We start from the raw sequence: 25,824 nt of genomic DNA, 5'->3' as shown, positions 1-25,824 counted from the left end.
CGCATCGGGAATTGCACCCGGCTCCGTCCGGAGGTGTCACGTACGGCCACATCTGCCTTGCACCGCCGCTGCCGCCGCCGGCTGTCCCCGCCGCTGCCGCTCCTGTTCCCGGCTGTTCCCGGCGCTCCCCATCCCGCTCCCAGCGCTCCCGCCGGGCCCGCGCCGTCCGTGTCCCGCCGCGGTCCCTCCAGCCGCAGGAGCGCCGTTGCCAAGGAGCGCGAGGGCTGCTGGGAGCTGTAGTCCCGCTGCGAGAGCGCCTCAGTGTTGCGAAACGGCGCGGCCGGGGACCCGGAACTACACGAATGGGGAAACAAGATGGCGGCGGTTGTTTGCCGCCGTTGCCAAGGAGCCAGTGCCACACCCCCGCGGTGTTTCCGCTCACGGGCCGCCAGCGGTCGGTGACGCGCCGGTTGCCGGAGCACGGGCAGCGCTGGCGGGCGCAGGTAGAGCCTGCAATTCACGAAAAATACAACTCCCGGCAGCCACTGCAACAAGGCGGTCGCCGGGGCGTGGCCTGCGCGGCACGCGGTCTCCCCGCCCCCTTCGCGTGTTACGCAAATGAGCAGCCGGGTGGGCGGGGCGGCTGCGCTGGCCCGCCCCGCGCCACCACCCGATGGGGTGGGGAGGGGCGGGCGCGGGGGCGGTGTCGCGCATGCGCGGTGGGGCGGCGCTGCCGCCGGCCGCGCAATGTTTTGGGGGCGGTCGGGGCGGCGCGGAGCCGCCGGACGGTCCTTGCGCTGACGGGAGCGCCCGCCGGCCGCTCCGCGGGACGAGGCGGCGCAGCGGGAGCAGAACGCGACCCGGCGGAGCCTCCCGGCGAGGGGCACGGCTCGCCTGCCTCGGTCCTGTGAGCGGCGCGGGCGGAGAGCCGGCAGCTCCCGCGGCGGCAGCGGCGGCGGCAGCGGGGTGCCGGCGGCCGCGGTGATGATGAACAGGTTCAGAAAGTGGCTGTACAAACCCAAGGCAAGTTGCGAGGAGCCGCCGCTGCCCGCGGGCACCGTCACCCCGCGGGTGCAAGTCGGGACGCGGTTCCCGGCGGCTCCGCGGCCGCGAGGCGCCGTGTGGGGCGAGCGGAGCCCGCGGGCGCTGCGCGGTGGGGCATGACAAAGCACGGCGGCCGCCGCGGGGCTGCTCCCGCCCGGGGCTCTGCCCCGCTGCGCCGAGCTGCCGCCGTGCCCGGGCAGCGCTCCCGGCGGCGCCCAGCCCGGAGCTGTGCGGGTGCTCCCGTTGTGCCATTAGCGCCGTGCGTGTGCGCCCGGGAACTTCGTAAGTTGGGGGATTTATTGGAAGGTGCTCTGTAGGTGAGTGTTTTGTGCCCTTCTCGCTTTGAAATTCTTGGAAGGAGTCCAAGAATCGCAGTTTGCTTTGCAGTGAAATTATCATCTTCTGGCTCGAGTTAAGTAACAACTGTCTGGAGGGTGATCTTGTCTGGCGTGTGATGTTCGGCTCGTAAATCAAGGACATGACTGGTTTTGAACATCTATGGCATCTTTTTCTTGTCCAGGTATTATAGCACTCAGTACAGTTATTCACTTTCTGAAGTGTTTGATTTAATTGTGGTTCCTGTTGGTCACTGGCAGTCGTTTTTTCCTATGCTTTACTGTCAGTGTTGGGTCTTGGTTTGTAAACCTTCCATGCACTCAGTTATTTGGGCTGAATTATGGCCAGTGTGTTGCAGTGAAAAAAAAACACAACAAAAAAAAACCTGAGGTGATGCTGCAAAATAAAAGTTCATATTATGCTGGCTTTAGGGATTTTACATGTAGTCCTAACTCTTGAGTACTGCTGAGCACTTAATTGTCAGATATTGCTGCTAATAACTGCAAGGGAAATAGTATAGAGATTTAGTAACCAAAAATACAGTAATAAAGTTATGGATAACTTTCATTGGATTTTCTTATTTTTATATGTTTTATACTAGGGAAGAATAGTTAATGAACAAAAAGAAAAACTGGTAATCTTAAATGCAGGGGAAATCATTGTGAATATAGCTTTCCCACTGTTTTTTTAAAGAGAACTCATTAGACTTCACCTTGTTTTTCTTTCTAGTGGAGATTTTATCTTTTCGTGATAAAACTTGTTTTTTGATATACCATCCCTTTGTTGTAAGGTGTGTGTTGGGCATTCAGGGTCTGTATCAAGCAATGTATTCTTAAAAGTTCTGTGGGACTTCTCCGGGTGAAGGAACTTTTCAAGCCTGTTGCATGACACTGGGCCTCATAAATCAGGAGCACCCATGGCTGTTGGTTTAGAACCAGCACCACTGCTTTTTGTTGTGTGTTTGTACCTTCTTTGCCAGCAGCTTTTCTCAGTTTCAGTAGCTTACAGCACCATTTTTGTTCTGGTATTCACAATGGCGAATTGCAAGAGCGTCAGAAAAAGGCATTTTTCCTGGTGTGCCTGTTGAGTGGGTGTGGATGGTGTCATTAAATGCACAGAGGTTTGAATGGCACTTCTTTTATAGAGGGTGGGACCGAGGATCTCACATGTGGAGACTGTACCTTTCCTGGTTGTATTGCTTGCTTTTCTGGTTAAAGGAGTTTGCAAGGATTCCTTCCCAAAAGATCAGTGGGTTCCAGGGTCTGTTTTGAATGTAATGCATTTTGAAGAGGGCTTTGCTGTGTATTTATTCTGGTGGGGGCTCTCAGATCTCAGGACTGAAGTTATTTGTAACCCTCTGTTAGGCACTATGGGCTCCAGGTGCATTTTATCAGGTGGGTTTTGCTACTCCCAGTTATAGGGAATATTTTTTTTTAAGTATTCCAGGTCCTGCTGTCATGTAATAGGACTTCTGCATGGCAGCAGATTTTGATACCACTGCATGTTTGGCCCAGAGCTTTGATGGCCATTCAGAGGTACTTTTGTAGGTGAGGAGTGGGTTGACATCAGAGTGCAGCAAATTCATAGTACAGCCTGCTCAGAAACCTGAGTATGTGGTTTAGCTTAATCCTGGGGGAACTATTTCATAATTCATCCCTGAAAAATCACGGCCCCAAAACATGTAAATTAATTCAGCTTAATCTTTTTAAATGGTAGAGACAAGGAAATGGAATAGAGGAGTGCATAATAAGGTGGAATCACCAAAGTCTTGGGGTAATCATCAGTTACTGCAAGATGCAGGACCTGCATCCAGGCAAGGATATTTACTTGGTAACTGCTGCTCTGTTTGAACATAGCAAGAATGGCAGAGAAAATGTGGGTGTAGGAAGTGGGGAGTCTTGACTAATGTTGCGAGCGTGTCACGAGAGCAGCACGACTTCCCAAGATCCTTGTTCAGTCAGTGCTCTTCCTGCCCAGCTCTGTTGCTCAGGTATGCTGATCTGCCAGATTCTAATAAACCAGATCAAATGCCACTGGTGGAGGTAACCAGAGAATGAAATAAATAGCAGTGACGTGATCTGTGGAGCTGCTGGGAGGCAGACTTTTAACTGATGTATTGGAGACAGAGCAGAGACAAGATTTTGTTTCCAGCCTCCTGTGCCACATCGATTGTTGTTTAATTTTTAAAATGTTGTCTGTAATATGTGTTTTGCTTTTGGGGACTGTGGATTCAATGCGTTTTTAAGTGTTTGGAGAGAGGATGGTGTTTGCTTCTGAGCATTTTGGCAGAGGGGTGAATTGAAGCATTAGTGTTCTTGAATTGCAGCACGTCGTGGAGCAATAGTTACTCTGTTTGACCTCCTCGGGACACTGCAGGCTTCCCAGGCATCACCACTTTCCTGAGACAAAAGAATGACCCTGTCTAAATCAAGATATTTGTCTGTGTGCACAGCTATAATAGAAGTGTTCCTTGCCACTTCAGGGAATTTCTTATCTTGTACCTGCTGGAGCATTCCACAGGTGTCCGGTCAGAGCCTGCTCCCAGGCAGATCTGAGCATCCAGCCAAAATACAGAACTGGGCTGGCTTTGCAGAGAGTTCAAATGCATTTGATGTCCAAAGGATTCAGAATAATATCTGTGAATGCTGCTGCTTAAATCTGGAGACTAGCTTGAAAAATGCGTGGGTAACTAGCTCACAGGGGTACCTGCTTTGAATTGAGCTCATGTTTATTGATATTTTGAAAGAGCTGCTTTGTGTATGATGGGGGGGAAAAAGTGTCTCTAACCACAACTTGAATATGTTTTTTAATCTGTTTAACATAACAGACTGAAACATCTTCAGTGTGTGTTTATTTTTCATATTTTTATTTCAAAAATATTGCTTATTTGGTGTTTATATCTCTGCATTTTTTTGCTCCTCACTTCTTTCACATAGTAAATGTGAACTTCTAGCAGTTAAGGTAAAGAATTTGTTCCTGTAATTCAGTCCAAATTTGTAGTTGTTGGTAGTGAAGCTATGGCTTTGTGAATGCCTGGCCCCAGTTAAAGGATGCTAACAACATATGCATAAAATCTGGAGGTTTTTTTGGTGTGGTTTTTAACACCCCTCTCCTCTAAGAATGACCAAAGTGCCCTCAGTGCCTGTTTTAAATCAAAGGCTGTCTAACTCCCATGGGGATGTGAAGGTGGGTTTAAGGAAATGGCCCCAACTTGTCACTAAGTGTTCCCTCCTGGCTACAAGTGGGCGCTCAGCACAGCCCTTTCACACCCTCCGAGGCTGAGCATCTTCTCCCCCTGGAGTGCTTGTCACTAAGTGTTCCCTCCTGGATACAAGTGGGCGCTCAGCACAGCCCTTTCACACCCTTCCGAGGCTGAGCATCTTCTGAGGGGCTGAGAATTGTAGCTGCTTTCTTCCCGAGTGTTTGTTCTGAAATACTGTTCATGGGTTTCTTACATCTGATAATGACTTTCTGCAGCTAGACACATCTTCAAGAGGTTCTTGCTGCCTGTGTGTCTGCAGTGGTGCTCTGTGAGCAGAAATAGCATTTAGGGATAAGTGGAATGGCAGGTACTTGGAGAAGCCTTGTTGCTATGTCTGTGCATAGTGCCTTCTTCTTACCTTTTTTAAGGTTCTTGTTAGCTATATTTCTATGAAAGTCGGCCATAGTTAGTAATAATTGTTGCTACTAATAGTTGTTACAGGACTTAGAACAGTAGATAGGTATGCTAATTAAAAAAAAGGCTTAATTGATGGTAAAAGAGTATCTTGGAGCAAGCAAGATGAAGAGAGTATGCCTAGCGAATCTAGAGCAATCACTTAAAGTAGAAAAGTGAGAGCCAGTGGCAAGACTCAGAAATAGCCAAATAACCTCTAGGAGATTCTGTATTACTTTGCACAAGGAGGTGTGCTAAAAAAAAAAAAAGGAAGAAAAAAAGTCCTAGGTGAATGCTGAACATCAAAAACTTCACAAAGAATATTTCTCAGCAACCTTGTCAGGGTTGCTTAGTGGCAGAGCTGACTCCAAAAAGTAAAAGATGGGAAATATAATAGGAAATAGCCGATGTGGTTTTTTTTTTTTAATAGTATGAGAAGAAACACGTTTGCAGGATTTTTTGTAGGAAAAGATTGCAAGTAGAAAAAGGGATTTTAAATATGAATAGAAGTTCGTTAGAAGAATGGAAGGTAGTAAAAAAGTACACTGTTAACTGTGCTTAACATAATGCAAAAAGCATTTTTAAAATTGGGTCAGTAGAATGAGATGCAGGAGGAGAGAGAATTATTTTGAGCAGTATTTAGATGGATGGAAATGGTCAGAAATGAAAAAGGACAAAGCTGCTGGAATTGCCAAGCAACTATTGATACTAGTTTGGTGGAGTGAATAAAAAAGGAAGGATGATTTCCCAGTGATAGATGGAAAGCAGCTAGCATCTTATTTTAGCTATGATTTCCAAATCTTAAAAGGTTTGCTGTTCACAGAAGAGAATTAGAGTGAGTTTATTCTTGGGAAAAATGTCTTACAGTGAAGAGTGAAAGAACAGGTAAACGCTATTTATAACTTACTTTCATTTGACTGGTGCCATACAGTATTCAAAACCTTTGGGCACAGCAGTCTGTGAACAAAATTTATTATTTAGTGTAATATTTATATTAGCAGCTAATGACTTTCCAAGACAGAAGATTGAGGAGTTTTTCTTACTTGAGAAAACAGCTGTTACTGGCTTTTTGAAAAGTCACTGTTTTAATGATCAGCTCTTTGATCTCACTTATCTTTGTAATGATTCTTGTTGCCCCTCTCTGATCAGAGTCTGCAGCTATTTAACTACATTAATCAGTGTTATTGATAACAATCCTGAGGAAGGCAACTTATAAATCATCATGCATTATTCAGAGTTTTGCATATTGAATTGCTTCATTTTAGAAGCACCATCTAGTGGTTTGAACACAAGTGTGGGAGCTAATAATTCTTTGCTGATGTATTGTAGCACTGCAGCTAAATCAAGACAATTACCTGCACTCATATTGTTTTTAGCCTTGGTTTACCTGTAGCTGAAAAAGGGAAGGAGGCCACTATTGCAGTTGTCTAAGAGAATTGCTTGTTTGTTTTTAATTACTCTGATGTGAAATGTATTTGTACCTTGTGAAATTATTTTTTGATGTGGATTGCTGTGAGCAGAATCATAATACATCAGATCCCAAGATCCATCTAGCCTGGTGTGATGTCCCTTTCTCTGTCCTGCAGCAGATGCCTGGGGACAAAGAAGAGATGAATGGAAACTGCTGTTTCCTCTGGGCTCTTTTAAAACATTTGGTAGTCTGCAGCATAGGAGTTTGTTGAGCTACAGATTGTGCTCTTATGATTCAACAGCTCATGAAGTTGTTTCTTTTAAATGACTAATAATGTTTCAATTAATTAATATTTCTGGTCTCCATGACTGCTGGGTTCTCAGTGCTTAAAACTGAGTTTGATTCCAGAGGAGTAAACATTTTCTTTAGAATGTTTTCAAACAGCCAGTGGTTGTTGCCTAATGTGTCCCTTGTCCTGCAGACTCAACTTGTGTTGTTTCTCCAGGAAACCTGATTTGGATGTTTAGATTCTGTTGTTCTCTTCCCACAATGTGATGGTGCTTAACAGAATTTACAAATTACTTCTTAGAAATCACAATGCATTTGTCCTAGGTTATTTTAGAGGAATGACAAAAAAACTCCCACTAAGAATATCCTCAACACTGGATCACAGTAGAGCACTTTCTTACTGAACTAGCTGAAAAATAAACAGTGCAAATGCTGTTGATGTGCTGCATTTAACTGCTTTAATAGTTACGATGATCTACTTTCCTGGCAGTTGTGCTGGCAACATTGACTTAAATTAATTCAGTAAAACTATTTTTGAATAATGGTGTTAAAAATAAATTAATTGAAGGCTGTGTATGTTTATTTGGCTCACATTTGAAGACTGACCCACCTTCATAGTGCTTGTGAAAGAGCAAGTTTCTCCAGCTTGGTTCTTTTACTGGAGGATGATGTTAAATTTGAGTTTGTCTTACCTGTTCTCAGCTGAGTCTTTGTTTTCATCTGGAATGTACTAAATATTCCAACTGTTCATTGTATCTCAAATGACAAGCTGGATGTAATGGCCATGTGCCCCCTGCTTGCATTCAGGGGGTGAGCTGCTGCGTTCCATGCTGGCTGAGGCTCTTGAATCCTATAAACTCGAGCTGCTCCTAAGTCAGCTAAAGCAGAGCACTTAGCCTGGCTCTGCTGGACAGCTCAGTGTAATAGGATATGGTTTTCCTTCGGGGCAGTGTCAGCTGCCTGCTTCTTGAAAACAGGTGAGTGACAGAAGTGGTAATGCATTTTCTAGAAGTCTAGATTTAGGATGGAGCAAAGAATGAGGGTTTTTTGGGAGATAGAATGTTTGGACAATTTAAATATAATGTATTTCTGGCTCAGTATGCCTTGCTGGAGTGACTGTAAGGTCTTGCTGTTATTTATTTGTTTTGCTGATGAGGGTCAGACATACAACATCCTGTTTGTCTGTTCTACCCTGCAGCCTGTAGGGTTTTCCTGCTTGTCACTCCAGTAGTCAGTGCCTTCTTTGCATTACTATTTAGGCCTCTAGCCTGACAATTCCTTTTCACTTGATCCTCTAGATGGTGATTTTTATCTCTGGTCCCTCTACACATTCACCACCCTCTCCTCCATTGCTCTTACTGCTTTTGATACTGTTTAGGAATAAGATGCCCTGAAAAGCTGATAAACAGGAGCTGAGTTGTGCCTCCACTTTGCTTAGTCTTGGTAGGCCATAAGCTTGTTTTTCTTCTCTTGTAGGGTCTTCATTCATACCTGATAGTCATTCAGAATGAATAACGTGAGAGTGGACATCACATCAGTACTGGGTACATCATTCTGTGTGAATGAAAGAAAGGGAAGCAAATGGGGGAAAAAACTGGAGGAGACAGGTGAAGAAGATGGGGTTAAAGAAAAGATTTGGCATAGAAATGGAAGAAAAATAGTTTGAGAGAGGAAAAAGGGAGAGGAAAAATCCTACTCTTTCAAAATGCCTGCTCTTTATTTTGCAATGTAACACAGGTTAATTTAAGTCAGGGTGATGTTTATGCTGGAATGTGTTAATTCCTGTCATCAAGTGGCACTTTGATCTCTGAGAATCATAGGTGGCTGAGGCTAAACTAACCGGATGCTCAGGGTGCTCTGCAATTCTTCCAATTCTCACCTTCCTTTGTAGCCTTTTAATCTAGGAAACATTTCCTGACATCCTGAAGTTCATCAGATGGTCAAAACTACAGTTTTTTTAGGTTATTGTTTCCTGCCAAGAAATCACCTGAGCTTGAAAGGGGTCTTGAGTGTTTGTCCAGAAATGGGTTTTGGATGTTTGTCATCTAATAAACTTTTTTACCAATGGTGTGGGCTCTCATAGTAATGTCTCTTTGTCTAATTCTCCTTCTGTAAGCACCAATCTCCAAACAGAAATTTTACCTTTCTGTGTTGGTCCAGTTGTTGAAGTCTGTGTGCTCTTAGCATACAAATGAGAACATACCAGCATTCTTCCTGTAAAACCTTCCAAATCCTCTCAAAGCACTGTCTGCTTTTCACTTTACTTTCAAGATGTGTATACAGAGAGTGGATGTCTGCATTGCTAGATATTTAATGTTTTTTTTTTTTTCCTAAGTTTTTTTTTGTAAAGCTGGACCAGGACATCTGGTCTAGTCAACAGCCTAACAAAAATGTCTTGATGGTCTTGATATCATTTTGTGGTGCCGGATGGATGGAAGCCCTTGCAGAATAAGGAAGAGTTAGTGTGATGTAGGGAACAGGCAAAAATGCAAAGGGCCTTCAGATCTCATCTGGATCCTGTGATTTATTTTGCCCTGTGTTTTAAGGAATCTTGCAGGTCCTCACCAAGCTGTAAGAGATGAAGTGGGAATGGCAGCTAGGATTTTCTGTATCCCTTGGTGATGAGTGGTGGTTACAGGAGGTCCCGTAAGGACGTGTGGTGCTGTGGGTGCTTATTGCAAGTGCACGCACAGGCCTTGTTTGTGTGGCTGTGAAGATGGATTCGTTTTGCAGTGATTTTTCTTTAAGTCTGTTTCTCTTTGATATGAATGTTCATGGTGGAGAGTTTGGCTGGATCTAGAGGTTTGTTTTCAAGACCATAGGTTAGCAGTGTGTTTTTTCGAGGAATGATCTTCCTGTGCACTGCACAGCCATCTTACTTCTTTTTGTAAAAAGTTGAGCATAAGGAAGTTATGTCGTGATCAGCAGGATCATAAGGCCTCTTCCAATTACGTTAAAAAGTGCTGATTGTGCACTGACAGGTGCTCACTGCTGTTAATTGTTAATTTGGCTAATATTTTCTTTATATTGAAGTGGTTGAGAAATGATGTGTTGATGTTGGAGAGTCTGGTTTCAGCTATTGTGGTGGTGTTCTGGAGTTTTGTGAAGGGTATCTAAAGTAGTTTTATTGTATTTTTATAATTCCTTAGTTAATGGTTTTGTTGAAGCAGCTGACTAAGTATATTTGAAGAGAATATTATATCCACAGCAAGTATTCTCATTTTCAGTAAGACTGTTTTTGTGGCTGTTTTTGTTTGCTTTGCTGTTATTTGGTTTTTTTTAATATTTGTCAGTTTCTTTTTAATTTTTTCCCCTAGGCTATATGATACCCTTGTGTCCAAAAGTTTTGTTTACTGCTTGCAATGTCTTGTGTTTCCTTAACATTACTTCCACTTAGATTTTTTTAGGGGGTTTTGTGCATAATTGCAAACCTGCTATAAATTTCTTTCCTTCTTGATTTCAGTCAGATTGCTTGACAAATACTAGATCTGATAGTAGTGGTGACAGTAGGAAGACAGAGACTGAAGTAGAAAGGCAGTAGACTTTTTCTCTTCACTTCTTTCACTAGAAGAGACAAGGAAGCAAGGCTTCTTATTGGGTATTTTGGCATTTATCTTTATTTTAGAGTCTGTATTCTCTTGACAATTTTTTTTTTTGTCCAGTGATTTTTGAAGTTATATTTTCTCAATTAATTTGCCACGCTATTTCCTTTGACAATTAGTTTATTTCAGGAAGCCTTAGTCTTAGGTTGTAACTGTTCTTCAGTTTATTTCTTTTTCTATTGAAATTTGAGAGTTAATATTTGGTGGTTTCGTAGTAGACAGTCCTGTGTATAATTGATACAATAAACCAATAAGTTAATGTTTAAAGAACTCTTACTTCTGAATTTTGAAGTATTTTTAGATATGGAACTGGGATGCAATTTTTTCAAAAATGAATGAATATTAAAGATTACATGCTTTTCAGTATGAAAGCATTAAAACCATGTTTTACTGTGTATTAGAAATGTTCTGTTAATTTCTTGGTGTAATATATGTATATCTTCATGGATATATCATCTACTGTTCTGATGTTAACAAAGTGGTGTTGGTGAATTGTAGGTGCCTCATTGTATTGATTTCCTGTGTGAAGCAAAGAGGTCTGTTGTATAATGTCATCTGACTTGTTCAGTGCATTTGATCAGCTTGATTAGCTTTTTGATTAATTTAGAAAGGAAATATATCTGGTAGAAATGAACACTTCGTGGGAAGTCATACACTATGTAAGACAATAATTCATGAATAATCCTGAAGAGTTGAGAGATGACAACCTTTCTCCTGGAAATATTAGTTTTACTGTAGGAAAGATAAGCACAATTTTTGCTTAAGCCCAGAGTCATTTGTTAGCAGTCAGGTCAAGCAGTGAAATGTTGTGAGGTGGTTCCAGCTCTTTTTACAGTTATTTCTCAGTCTGTATATATATATCCACATGTGCCTGCATGTTGTGTGTGATCCAGAACTTGTGTATGATCTGTGCATCTTTCAAATACAGTCATGCTTCCTGTCTCTGAAGTGGGGGACTGAGGCATGAAGGTGAGAAGGGATTATTTGGTGCCCTAAATGTAGCTCAATAGCCAAACTAGCCAGAAAAGCTTAATTTGGGGGTTTCTCAACCATTTTGTTCCTTATTTTCCACTTCTTTCTATCCAGTGCTTTTTATGAGGTGATTTTTCCTTTTAGGTTACCCTGCAATATCATTTTACAGCTGAAGCAATAGACCAGATTGTATGTACTTTGCTGTTCAAAGATTGGAGTGCAACTTACTGTTGCCATATGTTTGGATTTAGTGTCCAACTCCTCCTTACAAATGAGAACATATGGGAGATAGGTAATGGTGATTTTCAACTGTTAATTAGTCATGGTTAAAATGATTCCTCACTAACCATCCCTCCAGTTAGTTCTGTCTTTCTCATCTCCCCCTCCTGGTGGCATCTCTGGTGTATATGGACTTGCAAAACTTCTCAGGGGACCAAAAAAAAAGGTTTCCTTCCACTGAAATGCTTCTGTAATTTGGAGGGTGTGAGTCCTCAACTGAGGAGGGGCCTTTTACTTCCAGATTTTGTTTTGTTTGCTCTTTGTGAAATCAAGTTGCTGATGTAATGCTGCATAGTAAAACAGGAATTAGATGCTAAGTGCTGGTACTTGTGATGTAAACAGGCTTTACAGTGTTGGATGAAAATTTTATCAGCAATGACTGATCTTAACCTTTGAACCTGTTCATTGCAAACTCATGATAGGATGTTGATTTTAGTTACTCGGTCACAGTCTGGTTACTTGAACCCTGTTACTACACACTGTTCATTACTCCCTTCTTTTACTGCTTATTAGGCAACTTTTCTGTTGCAATGACTGAAATCTTCTGTAAAATAAGATGTGGTCAAATATATTATGCAACAGTGATCTCTTCAGAGCAAAGAGGCATATTTTTCTGTCTCCAGTGTTCAGGATACCTGACTGTCATCAAGAGTTTTTGTGCTGTCCCATTGTGAATTTTAAGTCAACCAGGACAGTAATGAAAATGCAGAAATGCTGCTGGTGCTCAGCTGGTTTTTCAGCTTGCAACCATGTGCTCCTGTCTCACCTCCCTGATGCTGGTGTTGGAAATTGTGTAGCTGTGTCTTGTATTGGATCATCCTTCTAGCACAGGGGGAAACTTCCTTGCTTTGTTTATGTAGTTTTACGGGCTCAGTTACCAGCCTAACTGGGGAGAGAGGCAGCACAAGCTCCTCCTTTGGTGGCAGGATGATCTTTATATTACCTTGTACCAGCTGTGGAGGTGCACCTTCAATGTCTTTAGGGCTTCTATTTTATGTTCTACTTGTAATATCAATACTGGTAAGGCAAAACCCCAACCCAAATTGCACAATTCTGTTGCTCTGTGTGTTGTAGGGAAGGTGTTTCTGTAACACAGAGGCCAGTCTGAAACCAAGGTGAAGTCATGTGGGGCTGAAGAGTTGGGCTTCTCATTCAATTCTTTGGCATAAAATAGTCTCACCCAAAGGTACTTTTAGGTGAAATTTAGATACAGACTTTGTATAAAATGTTAATGCAAGTGATCTGGCAGTGTTAGAGGCACAGATAGCATGTCTTGGAAAAACCTCTGGAGGAGTAGCAAGGCAAGTCAGTGAGCTATGCAAAGGACAAGGTTTTCATTCTTGAACTGCATGGTGCTTTGAGCTAGCTGTTCTTACCAAAAAGAGCTGTGAAGGTATGTGGTGAATGCTTTACTCTGAGTTTGGCATATCTGTTCTCTGTTTCAAGTTCCATATGTGAATTATCAAACTTAAAACTTGTTAATTTTGGGCTTGGAACCAGTAGAGTAAAAGATGGGCTAATTACACTATTTAAACATTAAAAAAATTAAATACTTTAAAAGCATTTCCTCTATTTAATTTTCATCAGCTGGCTCAGAATTAATATATTGAAATGACAGTATTGTCAGATACTGTAATATTTTTCACTGTGTGCTTACTGTAATGAGATTTAGAAAACTGTAAGAAAGAGGAGAATACAAATCCTTGTTAATTTTGACCAAAAGCAGTTGGTTTTTTCCATTTTTTTCCTTGCACTTTAGTTTTTGAAATCTAGCAAATAAAAATTCTGCACAGCTAAATAAAAAAGTAACATCTGGGATACACAAGAGGTACTCTTACTTTGTAGATTCCTGCTCCTACCTGTCCAGTAAAGCAAGCAGTACCTGCACAAGTCACTGCATTCTGCACTGAGTGGCACTGCACCACTTTTGAGTGGCACTGAGTGGTCACAAAAAGAGCTGCAAGTTTTGCTCTTCTTGAGGAGCAACTCTTAAAGCAGCAGAAGCTGCTTCTAGGGAGGTTATTTGCTTAAGCAACTTAAAAGCAATATGGAGAATGATATTAGATAATGTGTTTCCATATCTGTGTGCCTGCTTTCCCTGGTCCCCAGCCCATGAGATCCATGTGGAGCAATTAGGTGCAGGAAAAAGGCAGTGTGGTGGAGAAGGGCTGCATTCCTGATGCTATTTCCACTGATTACACCTTATGTTGGTGTGCGGGAGGAGAATTTCTTTTGTGATTCATATCACTTTTCTCTCTGGATAAAGCAAGATGTTAAGGGGAAGTGTATTCTTAACCAGCCTTCAGAATTATTTCCAAATGCTAATTGTTTCAATGAAGGATTTGCTGAGGAGTATGGGGATTGAATAGAAACTGTCTATTAAGTGGTGTTGGAGCACCCTCTGCAGCCTCATAATAATATTTAAATGAGCTTTGTACATTTCTGGTGATAGATTAATGGAATGAATATTCAAAAAGAAAAATTAAGTATCTAGGTGCTTTATTCTGCTCTCTAGGCCCATCAAAGTATGATGGTAGATCTGTAGGGAAAAGAATTAATTAGCATGTTGTAGACCTTTTGTGTGTGTTATCCTACTGCAGCTCTCCTGAAAAGAAAACTCTCAGCAGTTGCTGTAGGTTCACTGAAGTTCAGACAGAAAAGTAAAATGTCCAGTGGGAATGGTGTGAGAATTAGATTTGTGTGACAGGCAAGTTCTAATGCTATTTAACAAATTGAGGAGAAAAGCTTTAGAAGTATTGCCTTTTGAACTGCCAGTTTGCTGACCTGTGCTCTCAAGTGCCCAGGATTTGGTAACCTGTGAGTCACGTCACAGCTCCATGTTCAGCAACAGGCTGATTGCTGGTGTCCTGCTGGGGTATTGGTTCAGGTCAGGCTGGGAAAGCATGTGACCCAATGTATTTCCAATGCTGTGACCTTTTGGCAAATGTTTGGGTTTCTTCTAATTTGCTGTTGAACAGTCTGACCCTCCTTAGCTTGAGCTGCTGTAGTTTGCACAAGAGAGTAGTAAGGCATGAGACTATTCAGCTGAGCCATGAACATGTGAGTTGTTTTCATAGGTGAATCTTAATGTACAACAGTAATTCAAGTTTTGTCTATAATTTTTTTACTAAATCAGTCATAGCATGTATACCAGGATCATGTCAAGCCTTCTTTGTGTTCCTTCAATATGTTTAAAGGCTTCATTCAGGATATTGTAATGATAACTAATGAAGCATATAGGAATTCTTTGTCTATGAAGAATTACCTGGCTTTGGGTGATACTATCATAGCTTTTTGTACATGATAGATTATTTGTAGCTATGATAATCACAGAAGTGGGCAGAGGTGAGATTGGAACAGACCTGTTAAAATTGTCTAGTCGATGCCCCTTGGCTTTTCAGGACCAGGTCTAGTCAGGTTTCAAATGCCTCTAAAGATGGAGACTCCACCAGCTCTCCGAGCAGCCTGTGACAATGCTCAGTCACCTTTAGAGTAAAAATGCATTTCCTGATGTTTGGATGGAATTTCTCATGTTTCAGTTTGTATCCACTGCCTCTTTTGCTCTCACTAGGTATCACCACAAGTCTGTATGAGTGTTCTTTCCATCTTCCCACCGGATATTTATATAGGTTGATAAGATCCACTCTGAGGTTTCTTCAGGCTGATCTGTTCTACTTCTGTCCCAACGTGATAGATGTTTCTAAGCCAAAATCATTCATCCTTGGATAACCTACCTCCAGTATGTCCATGCTGTTCCTTTACTGGAAGGTCCTGAGCTGTATCCAGCACTCCAGACGCCTCCCTAGTCCTGACTGGAAAGGCAGGCTTACCTCCCTCTCCTTGCCAGCAGTGCTCAGTGCCCTCACCCTGTGGTGCAAGGGCCTGTTGCTGACCTGTTCTTCAAATTTGGCAGAAGTGGTTTTCACCATCTCTTTGGACAACCTATTGCTCTGCCTTTGTAACTGGTTCCCTTTCAGCTCCCAGTGCCAATCTAAACCAGCCTGGCAGCACTGAGACCATTTCTGGCCTCTTTCCCACAGCTCCTCCAGCTTTGGCGTTTTTGGAGCCCTTGTGAGCTGACTCAGCCTGGAAGAAAGCAGTTTGGACAAGTGTAAGGAGAACTGAACTCTTTTCCATTCCTCTTTTTGTCCCTTGGAAAGCTTCTCCCCCCACATTTGCTGACAAAATCAGTGTGACAGTGAAGGGCCAGATGAGCTGTAGTCATCCAAGCACTGAGTGGTAGCCAGCCAGGTGTGCAGGGGTGGAGGGTTGAGAGAAGTGGGATTACTCTTGGCAACAGCAACTCAATAAAGTTCATCTGTAAAATTGAATTGTTTGTGATATTGGGGAAGTGAACATTTCCAAGCCTGTGGATTCATGAACTTCTTACAAAGTGCAGTTAAAAACCTCACATTCTTCCATATTGAATGAGATTGCCTTAGGTCAAAACAGAACATGAGCAAAGATCTGAGAGAGAACCTAAATACACATGATGTGACTAAAGGTATTGAACGAGGCAGTGAAGTTCATATATTTTCTTTTTATTTTTTTTAAAAAGTTAGAAAATAAAAAGGCAAAAAGGCAGATTTGTTTTTCCCAATCCTTTTTTTGAGGAAGGACAGATTTTGATGGTTAACTTTTCATGCTCAATGACTGATACTTATTTATTGGACCATACACCTTGAAAAAGTGTTTATTCTGTTTCATTCTAAGTCTTCTTGGCAGGTGTACATGTGGGTGCATGCTGTGGGTGGATTTTTATGATGAGCTTAAGGAGTCTTCAGTTCTGGTGGGGAAAATTCATCTGGGAAAATAACTTTTTTATACAGAAGCTCTGCCTCTGGATACTTGGAATATAGCTGCATTTGCTGATTTAGGTTTTGTTCTGCTTTGGCTTCTAAAATGCAATTTTGAGGCATCCTGAAAGGTTTCCTTTTCTTGAGAGCTTGGGTAGGCTTTAGGGTATTTTCAGAGAAGTCTCTAAAGAAAGTTTTCTCTGAAGAGACAACTATGGCTTCCTCTCCATAATGAAAGTAACCAAAATCCAGAGCAGGGCTGTTTATTCTTATCCATTATTGTGACAGAGGTTTCCAGAAGGTGCCTGTGAGTTGATGAAAGAATGAAGGATCAAGTCATTTTGCAGGTGGCTCCTTTGGAGATGGTGGCACGTGAGGAGAGCCTGGGCCAGGGCTGCTGCCGCCTCTCCAGTCTCCTGTTCCACGTCTGTGTGCTGCTCTCATTGGGCACACCTCGAGCAGCCTCATTTCCCAAAACCATAAAGCTTTAAAACCAAGCTGCATTGACTTTTCCTGCCCTCTCCACTTGCAGATAGAGTACTTGCAGTTACATAGGCTTACAGGAGTTGCAGAGAGGGAGGAGCACTCCTCTGTTTTCTGAGGAAGAGGTACTGCCAAGCTATTCAAAGGCTAACTTTAGCCTAGTGAGGCTTGTCTGCTTCCCACACCGAGGAAGTGAAAGACACTTCTGCGGGAGACAGTCTGGAGCATCTGCAGCTACATTTGAGTGTGACTTTTCTCCTGGAAGAGCTTGCCTCTTACTCTTTCTGTGACTGCTAAGCATGGCAAGTCACATTCCTGCAAGTCTTGCTTCTGTGGATGCTCCTCTTGGAATTCCTAAAGTGAGCTGGCAAATCTGTTTTCAGCAGTTGGAGTAGTAGTATTTTCTCCAGAAGAGGTACTCTTGTGTTTTACACAAAAAAAAAATAAAAATCAAATTTTAAAGTTATCAGAAAATGGAAATGTCATAGCTATCAGTTAAGACTGTGAATAGGCTGTTTCTCCTCCAGTTTCTGACCTTTCCTGAAGTCCCATTCTTCTGTAAGAAAAAATTTAAGTGAGCCTGACACTAGAGAATGTTCACAATAATGATCATGTTGTTCTAGTCTGCTTTTCTCTTCTTTGTCCCTTTATCTCATGAGAACAACATCAGGTATCCTGAATTGTTGTTTTAAAGGTGTAATGGCTTCCAAGAATAAATAGAAAAGATTTGCTAGATTTTTTTTTTTAGTGAGATTCACCAAAACTTGGTTTGAGTGCTTTCATACAGTTTTTTAATAATGGTATTCTTGTTGGTGCGAGAATGCTTTTAATGGCAGCAACTGCCTCAAGATGAAATCCTGTTACTGTTTCAGAAAATTCACACTTTGGCTGATTTTTTGTTTAGGCACTGGAAAATATTGCATTTTTTTATTTGCATATTTTATTGCAATATTTTAAGGTAACTTTTTGGTTTAGTTGGGATGGCTGAAAGAAAATAACTTTCTAGGATTACAATATTTTATTTTAATATTGTATTTTTAAATATTGTAATTTATAATTTTAATAATACTTAACTGTAGAATTAAATGCCAAATTATATTCTATTAGTAGATATAATTTTCTTGTTAATTTTACCATGTCTGCAGAGAAAATTTGAGAAAGGATCATGATTTTTGTTTTCTGTCTTTAAGCATTTTTTCCTCACCTGAACTACAGAATCACAGGATGGTGGAGGTTGAAAGGGATCTCTGGAGGTCAGCTGGTCCAACCCTGCTGCTCAAACAGGCACATCTAGGGCCAGTTGCCCAGGATCATCTCCAGACAGCTTTTGAGTATCTCCAAAGATGTCTCTGGGCAAGCTGTGCCAGTGCTCAGTTACCCTCACAGTAAAAAAGTGTTTACAGATGTTCAGAGGGAGCCTCCTGTGTTTCAGCTTGTGCCCGTTGCCTCTGGTCCTGCCACTGGGAGCCTCTGGAAAAGCCTGTCTCCATCCTTTGTGCCTCCTCTCTTTATGTATTTACAGAAGTTGATGAGATTTTGTTCTCTTCTCCAGGATGAACAGTCACAGCTCTCTCAGACTTTTCTCACAGGAGCGGTGCTCCTGTCCCTTCATCTTCTTAAATTGAATTAAAAATGTTTGTGACAGATTCTTCTTAATACCAGAACTAGCCAAAATGGCTTTTTTTTGAGAAAGATAGGGTTGTCAGGCCACATTTATCATGTTCTAGTTTGTCATCCCCCAGCAGAGGAAAGGGATTGCTCTAGCAGGGCTTATATTATAGCATGAATATTGACTTGCTGTGGTTTAAAAGAGTTACCAGGATTTTGTTGGGCATCTCCTGGGGTTTATTGTGCTCAGTATCTTGATTTCCATTGCCTGTGGTGGTTTGGCTAAAGGTAGCAAGGTTGTGTTGCACCGACCTTTTTGATTGTTGTCTAGGTAGATGAATGTCACATAAAAGACACTTTTATAAATGTCCAGGTCAAGACTCCTGCACAATTTAGATATTTTCCTAAAAATAGTGACCTGAAATTGATTTCAGTATTTTATGGTTCTCTGCATTCATGTATTTGATGTGTACACCTTGAGGGTAAAATAATCACCCTGGGGAATAATTCAGATTATGCAAAAAGGCTGGATTAGCCCCTCTTGTATCCTGCTGTCTCACTCTTTTGGACATCACCAGAGTTGATGTTTGAGTTTAAACTGATATTTCCAGCAGCTTTTTCTAAAGAATTGTTAAATTTGAGTAAAATATCATGTGAGAATGGGGCTGTACAATTGAATTACAGGTTGAAGTAACAATAAGGTAAAGCAGAGTCCTCATTTTGTCATATGGAAGATGCAGAAGTTTGCCTCTTAGATAGGAATTAATCTGATTATAGAGTAATCATCCTAAATTTGAATACCTATGGGTGCTGCTTACTTCTGCTTTTCCCTTCAACAAATTTAGTGGAAATGTAGTTCTGTTTATACTTTAGGAATGTCATTAATCTACCTTGTTCATGAGTTTAATTTTTTTACTGATCTGCTTTAAAGCGATCAGATCAGCCCTTCTTAATCAGTTCAGTTTCTTGGGAGTCATGGCCTATTCTTTTCTTCCAGCAAGACTAGATTTGCCCTAATTTAGCACTAGATTAACAGTAAATTGTGCTAAACAATTGAAAAAATATGTATTTATTTAGAGTGATATCCTGGTCCTCTTCAAAGTCAAAGGGAGCTCTTACTTGACTTGAAGCTAAAATTTCATACCCTGCTTTTGGAAGGTACTTGGCCAAGGCTTTGAGGCTAGGCTTGCCTAGTTAATGTTTTATTTATTTAAAAATAAATAAAAAATTGTATGCTCTACCTGTCCTTCAGCTGAGCTTTTGGTAGCTTTTCTGTCCCTGTGGCATCCCTGATGCAGCTCATAGAAGATTTGGTGCAGCCAGTTGAAGTGTTTTGCAATTTATCAATTTCATAGCATCAGGAAGAGTTGCTGTGGTGTGCAGAAACTGATTCTTCAGACCGTGGCAGTGAGATCAAACAGCTCCAGTTATTCTCAAAGGCGTTTTCTGATAATTGCACGTGCAAATCCCTGTAGGTAATTAGTAATTATAAATTAGATTCAGTAATTAATTCATAAAATCACTTAGTACAAAAACTGAATGCACATCTTAAGTGGAGGTGACTCTATGTGTTGACAACACAGTGAAATGTCTGAGCTAGTTCAGCCAGTAACAATACTTTTAATCAAGTATTCTTGTTTTCTTACTATCTGTAGTATGCAGTTTGAGCTGAAAAGCACTGTTACCCATCACCAATTGTCTGAATAAATTTCACTATAAAGCAACTCTCTTAACTTGTAAAACTGAAACATTTGAATGTCTAACAACCATTTGGTTACATAATTTGCATGTTCTGTTTGTTGACATATAAATTGCAAAAAGGCTTTCTAGTTGCAACACGTCAGCTTTAACGTGGATTTTTACTTGTTAGTTTTATTGAAAGTAATTATACGTCTTCAGACATGCACTCATGCAAGGAAACTAGGCAACTTATAGAAACAGCTGAAAATGTCATCTTGAATCACTTTTTTCAGTCTTACAATTTCACATTTTAAGTGCACATTTTAGTAGGCTTTAGGGATGTGTTTTAAAACAAGTATAATGCAGCAGGTAGAAAGAAACCTGAATGTCTCATTTGTATTTTAGTAGCACAAGTCTCTTATTAGGCATTATAAATCAACACAGTGTTTTAAAACAATAACCTCGCTGAAAATCAGTCAGATGTGTTGGGGTTTTTTTTTTAATTGGTTTTGTTATATTTGAAGTGTTTCCAGTAACTCAGGAAGTGAATCTTTGCTTGAAATTGTTTTTGTTTGTGGTTGGTACTTGTAGCAAAGATTGCAGGGAAATGGGTAAAGGTTTCTTCTGTTTTCTTTTGAAATTTTAACAGGTTTGTTGTATTTCTTGGTATACATTTTAATACTATTCATTTCTAGGTAAACAGATTATTATGGGTAAGAACTGAATACACAGCATAACCTAGCAAATTTTAATCTGTGTACTGCATTGCTTAAACAGTGTACAATAGAATTGGGTCATTTAAGGTTTGTAGATGTATAAACTTCCCATGAAATTGATTTCTACTAGTTTCTCCAGGAATTCTTCATTCTTAGCTGAGCAGCAGATGGAGATAAAGAGTACTCATAAATTGTGTCTTTTTTCTAGTTTCTTTTTCTGTCTGTTTCAATAAGCAGCACATATTGTCATAGCTGGCTAGGATCATAGTCTTGGTACATGGGCAGTGTTAAAGGCCACCTGTTGATAAGGTCAGTCTATGGCAAATGTATATCTGTGCTACTTTCTCATCTTGCCTGATGACTTTTGTAATTAAATTACAGACACCAAAACATCAACACTCCACTACCCTTAATCTTTTAGTTGCAATCCATTTTCGTCCTCACGGTTTTTCTTTGAAGAAATAAATTTGAAGTTTGTTAATACCTCCTGAGTCTTCAAACTAAGATCTTCAAAGCTTCATTATAGGTCTGACTCAGCCTCCAAGCCCAGAAAATTCTGCCAGTACAGGTAGATATGCAAGATGTCAAAGGACTGAAATTGCACCTTTTCTCATGTTTCAGTAACAGTATGCCTGGGAATTTTCAAGCACACAGACACTGTGGAACTTGGAGCAAATGTGATGACAGGTGATAATCTAGTGGAGGTGACTCAGTCACAGTGAGGTTCATAAAGTACATGGAGTGTGCAAAACCTCCTAAGACTTCATTCTGTCCACTGAATGACCATGCTTTTTGCTGGAAGAATCACTCACTTGTTTCCACAGAACATCTACCGTTGAAATATGCACTGCTTTGTGCTACTTACTGAACTTGCTGTTGGTACCTACATGTGGGCAATCCACCTGAAAACTACCTGAAGCAACACAGCTTTTCTGCATAAAATGTGACTTAGAGTCACCACATAAGCTTACAACAAGGTATTTATGGATTGGAAGGATTTGTAGCTTCTTTTCAAAGGGAGAGTATGTTCTTCAACATCAAGTCTTTGGTGCTCTTTTGTTTTCTTTAACAAAGAACTGAAGCTGGTGTTGTTGGAGGGTTTAAAACTACTGAATTTTTACACAGGTCCAGAAGCCAGAAGTTCTTGAACGTTGCTGTCCGGTTTCATAACAGATTTTGCTTGTTGTAGGCAAGTCACCTAAAATCATTAGCTAGTGTATGGGGGTGATGATCAGGCATTTCTGAAGGAGGGTTCCTAAAATTTCAAGGGCGAGTTGTTTGGATTTACCTTCTAAAAATCTGATATCAATGTAACCCCAGAAGTTATGATTGACCTTTCCAAAATAGGTACTAGTGAATAGAGGGAAATCCTGCCTCTGAGTAAAATTGATATCAGCATTTTTCATAGAATAGGTTCCAACAGAAGAAAGTAAATATGAGCTTTGTTGTGATCTGTGAGCACGTTTTCATTTTTCTTTATGCTTTTTGACTTTGTTCTTTATGGACAGCACTAGTGCTAACTTTCAGCTGTCATCAGTGACACGCTGCAATAATGTGACTGAATGATTAGACCCAAGCCTTGCAGGAAGACACAGTCATTCATTTGCAATAACTATTACCTGCCATTTTCATGTTGTGAAGAGAATCTTTAGCTTAATTCAGCAGTGGCTTTAGGGCTTGGTTTGGGTTTGCATGGCACAGTTTTGGTAGCAGGGGACTACAGGGGTGTTTTCTGTAAGATGCTGCCACAAGCTTCCTTCCTATCTGGCAGAACCAATGCCAGCCAGCATTCAGTGAGAATTTAAATATATACCTAAAAAATGATAGATTAAATTAATAGTACAGCATAGTTCTGCAGAGGGTTTTCTGGTACAGGGTAACTCTTGTGGAAGTGTGGTGGTGGCAGATGTTTTAATGTGGCATTTTTAATCTATAAAAATACCTATCTGTAGTTTATTTAATCAGAACTAAAAAAAGCCATGTGTAGAAGTACCAGGTTCTGATGGACTGCAGGGAGGTGTGCCCCTGGCAGGGCTTGTCTCTGGTTCTTCAGCAGATACTGTTACAGCTCTGTTAGTTAGCAGCCGCTCAGATTTCTGCTGGTGCACCAAGGACCTTGAGTACAGTGCTGTGCATGGCAGGTCACTTCAGAGGAGCAGGGGTGACATTACTGCAGTGAGGAGTGCCTGTCTCACTGGGTGCAGCCTGGAGCTGGCTCACATCATCCCAGCCAGCTGCCCCTTGGCTTACCCGTGTCCCAGTGGAAGGAAGCTGAGCTCTTGTGTCAGCAAGTTCCACTTCAGCATGTTTTATTGGCTAATTGTTCAGCATAGTGCCATGAGTTGGGCTTTCTGCTATGTGGAAAAGTGTTGGAGGGTTTTTTCAAACATATTAAGAATTTCTGTTCCTAAGGCAGTTTGGGTTCCTGAGTTATTCACATCTATTTAACCTTCTTGTATTTTTATTTTCCCTGCACCTCGCATCTCTCTAGTGGTGTTGCAGTTGCACTGTGCTGGAACTGAAGCTGCAGAGCAAAAAGAGGAGGGTGAGGGTGAGAAAGAAACCAAGCAAGAAGAGTGAGCAGGAATGTTACTTGAAATTATAAATTTGCATTAGAGAAGCATGCTAAGCAGCTCAGCTAGCTTTCACCTGTACTCTAGTTATAATAAGAGAGTATAATGTGTGCTTAGGTTTTTTAATTTAAAAAAACAAACCCAAGCAAAACCCAATTCCATGGCTAGAAATGTGATTTGCTTGTAAAATTTTGTGCAGTCAAGTTTTTGAATACCTACATTTGCTGCCATTCATAGCAAATTTTATATATATATTCATAGCTTGTTATTTTTGATGAAATTACTTTTGCAGAACTGATGTGTGCTTTATTCACAAGGTGCTAATACTGTCAGAGTTCAGCTCTGATCTGTGTTACTTCTTGCTGTTCTTGGCTAAATTGCAATAGAAACTTGGATGTGAAAAGCTATTATTTGACAAAAAAACCCACGTTTTCAGGTTATACTTGTGAATTAAAAATATAATTATTGGTGATAGTTTACAATGCTGTATTTCATCACAAAGTGTTGCATTATTGGAAAAGCAATCTGTTCCATAGCCTAAAATTTCACATGGCATTCATGATGCCTTTACCAGAAGTCATGTGAAAACAGCTGAGAAATGCAATTGCTTCCTTTTCAAAGCAGACTAAGTAGAAACAAGAATAAAGCTGCATTTACAGTGTAAAGCACCATCAGTATTTATCTGAGATGATCTAAGGTACATCAATAACGTTTTTAGCTTTTGCTTCAGTGATAAAAGGCAAGACCTTTCTAGATTGGGATCTTGGGAATCATGAGAGGAATAGTGACCTTCCACCAATTGGACATATTCCCCTTAAAGAAGGAAAAAGATAAAAATGTGGTGGAACATCTTTTTGATGGAGTGGTTGTACTGCTATGAATACTTCTAAAATGACTTCTGGTGGTGAATAAATTCAGGTAGTTGTAAGCACCTCACTAGTTCTGGGTCATTGCTTGTAGAGATGTTCTTTGTGGATACTGGCCCTTCTCGTGGCAAGACAACAAAAATACTTCCCTAGGAAATTGCATTGGTTTTTGTTGAGATTTACTTCCAGTGGAGCAATATCTCTCATGCTGCATCGCCCAATTCTGAGGATTTGGGGTGATCCCTGGCATTGTGTGCTTTGCACTGGCAGGGCTGTTCAGTTCATGTGGGCATCCTTTCACTTCGTTGTTCAGAAATAACCCAAATTATTGCCTTGCTCTTGTGACTTCCTTGGGTGTATTTGCTTGTAAATTTACATGTGCATCTGTATAGGCATGCACATTTATCTGTACCCACATGTTGAGTCTATCATTAGAGTTCTGTAATAATAAAGTTGTACTTAGGAGTTGCAGTGCATGCTTGAGGTGGACTATCTACCTGGCAGATTTTTCCACACCTAACTGGGCTATTCCAGCAGTGGTTTCTTATTGCTGGGCTCTTTGTGGCCATTGCAGCATTGGCTGCCTGGGCTGGAGGAGGTGTCTGGCTGGACACTCACACTCATCACATGCTGGTGTGTGCACCTCATGTGGGCTGGGTGTGCAAGTGCTTGAGAAAGAGCTGTTTATGGATGAAGCTGTCACCAGCCAGGACAGAATGACCATTTCCTCAGCAAGAATAATTTTCAGGTTTTTTCCTGTTCAAATAGAAAGGTTTCCTGTCTTATTTTTCAGGGCCAAGTAATATCAATAGGTTATTGCACATAAAAAAAAGTCTAGAAGTTCTTGTAACAGTGAAGTTATTTGGCTTATCTGTGCTATATTGAGCAAATCCTCACCTCGGATGGCCTGGCTGTTGGCAAAGAGTGTACACTGAACTTTGAAACCCTCTCTTCCCCTCCACCCCCTTCTGTTACAGATCATGGAACCACACTGCAAATCTACTGTAAAGAGCCTGGAAAAGAAATGAGCAAAGACACAACATTAATGTTTCACTGGTGATTGTGTTTTCCCAGTCTTTTTAGAAAAGTTTTGAAAACAACAGGTCTGGCAAATAGAAGATTAATAGATTTAAAGGAGATGTATGTACTGTTAAGAAGTTTTAATTTCTGCTTGTGGAGCTCATATTCTCTTGACTGTCAGAGTTTCAATTTGCTGTTGGGAACCAAGGATGGTTCATTAGAAGCAAGACAGAAGAAACCACTTTAGGGTTTATTCGTGACTTAAAAGAATGTGTCTTGTGGTGGTGTGTTGGAGGCTTTGAAGTGGTGACTCATATTGTGCATCATCAGTATCAGGAAAGAGTGCTTTATATAACGTTGATTTTTTGTACCCTGGTGAAAAGTTTCAGACAAGTAGACTACATTTAGAAACAGTGAATGTGATGCTTGAAGAAATACCAAGCTGGAAGTTTGAATGATGCACGAGTAACTTGAATAAGCAGCTTTGCAGCAGGGTGACTGGGAATTTCATGTATTTATTCCAGCTTTAGCTGTTATAAGCAATTTGTTCTTCTA

General features: G+C 41.0%; 2 protein-coding genes across 7 annotated transcripts in view; one reads left to right on the top strand and one right to left on the bottom strand.

The window, feature by feature from the left end:
* Nucleotides 1–204, bottom strand: part of CFAP99 (cilia and flagella associated protein 99) — a 51,195-nt gene extending 50,991 nt beyond the window's left edge. Inside the window, exon 1 of the mRNA XM_039723904.1 lies at nucleotides 45–204. Coding sequence (XP_039579838.1) covers nucleotides 45–132 — 88 coding nt within the window. The 5' untranslated portion in view covers nucleotides 133–204. The remainder of the gene's footprint in view (nucleotides 1–44) is intronic.
* Nucleotides 205–669: 465 nt separating this feature from the next.
* The window catches only part of ZFYVE28 (zinc finger FYVE-type containing 28), a 144,569-nt gene continuing 119,414 nt past the window's right edge, over nucleotides 670–25,824 (top strand). For all 6 annotated transcript variants that reach the window (XM_039723912.1, XM_039723910.1, XM_039723909.1 and 3 more), the window contains exon 1: nucleotides 670–963. In XM_039723912.1, the coding sequence (XP_039579846.1) occupies nucleotides 925–963 (39 nt within the window). In that variant the 5' untranslated portion in view covers nucleotides 670–924. The remainder of the gene's footprint in view (nucleotides 964–25,824) is intronic.

This window comes from Passer montanus, unplaced genomic scaffold (assembly GCF_014805655.1).
Source record: "Passer montanus isolate IOZ18808 unplaced genomic scaffold, ASM1480565v1 scaffold51, whole genome shotgun sequence".
Lineage (NCBI taxonomy): Eukaryota > Metazoa > Chordata > Aves > Passeriformes > Passeridae > Passer > Passer montanus.
This window is presented reverse-complemented; position numbering and strand designations above follow the sequence as displayed.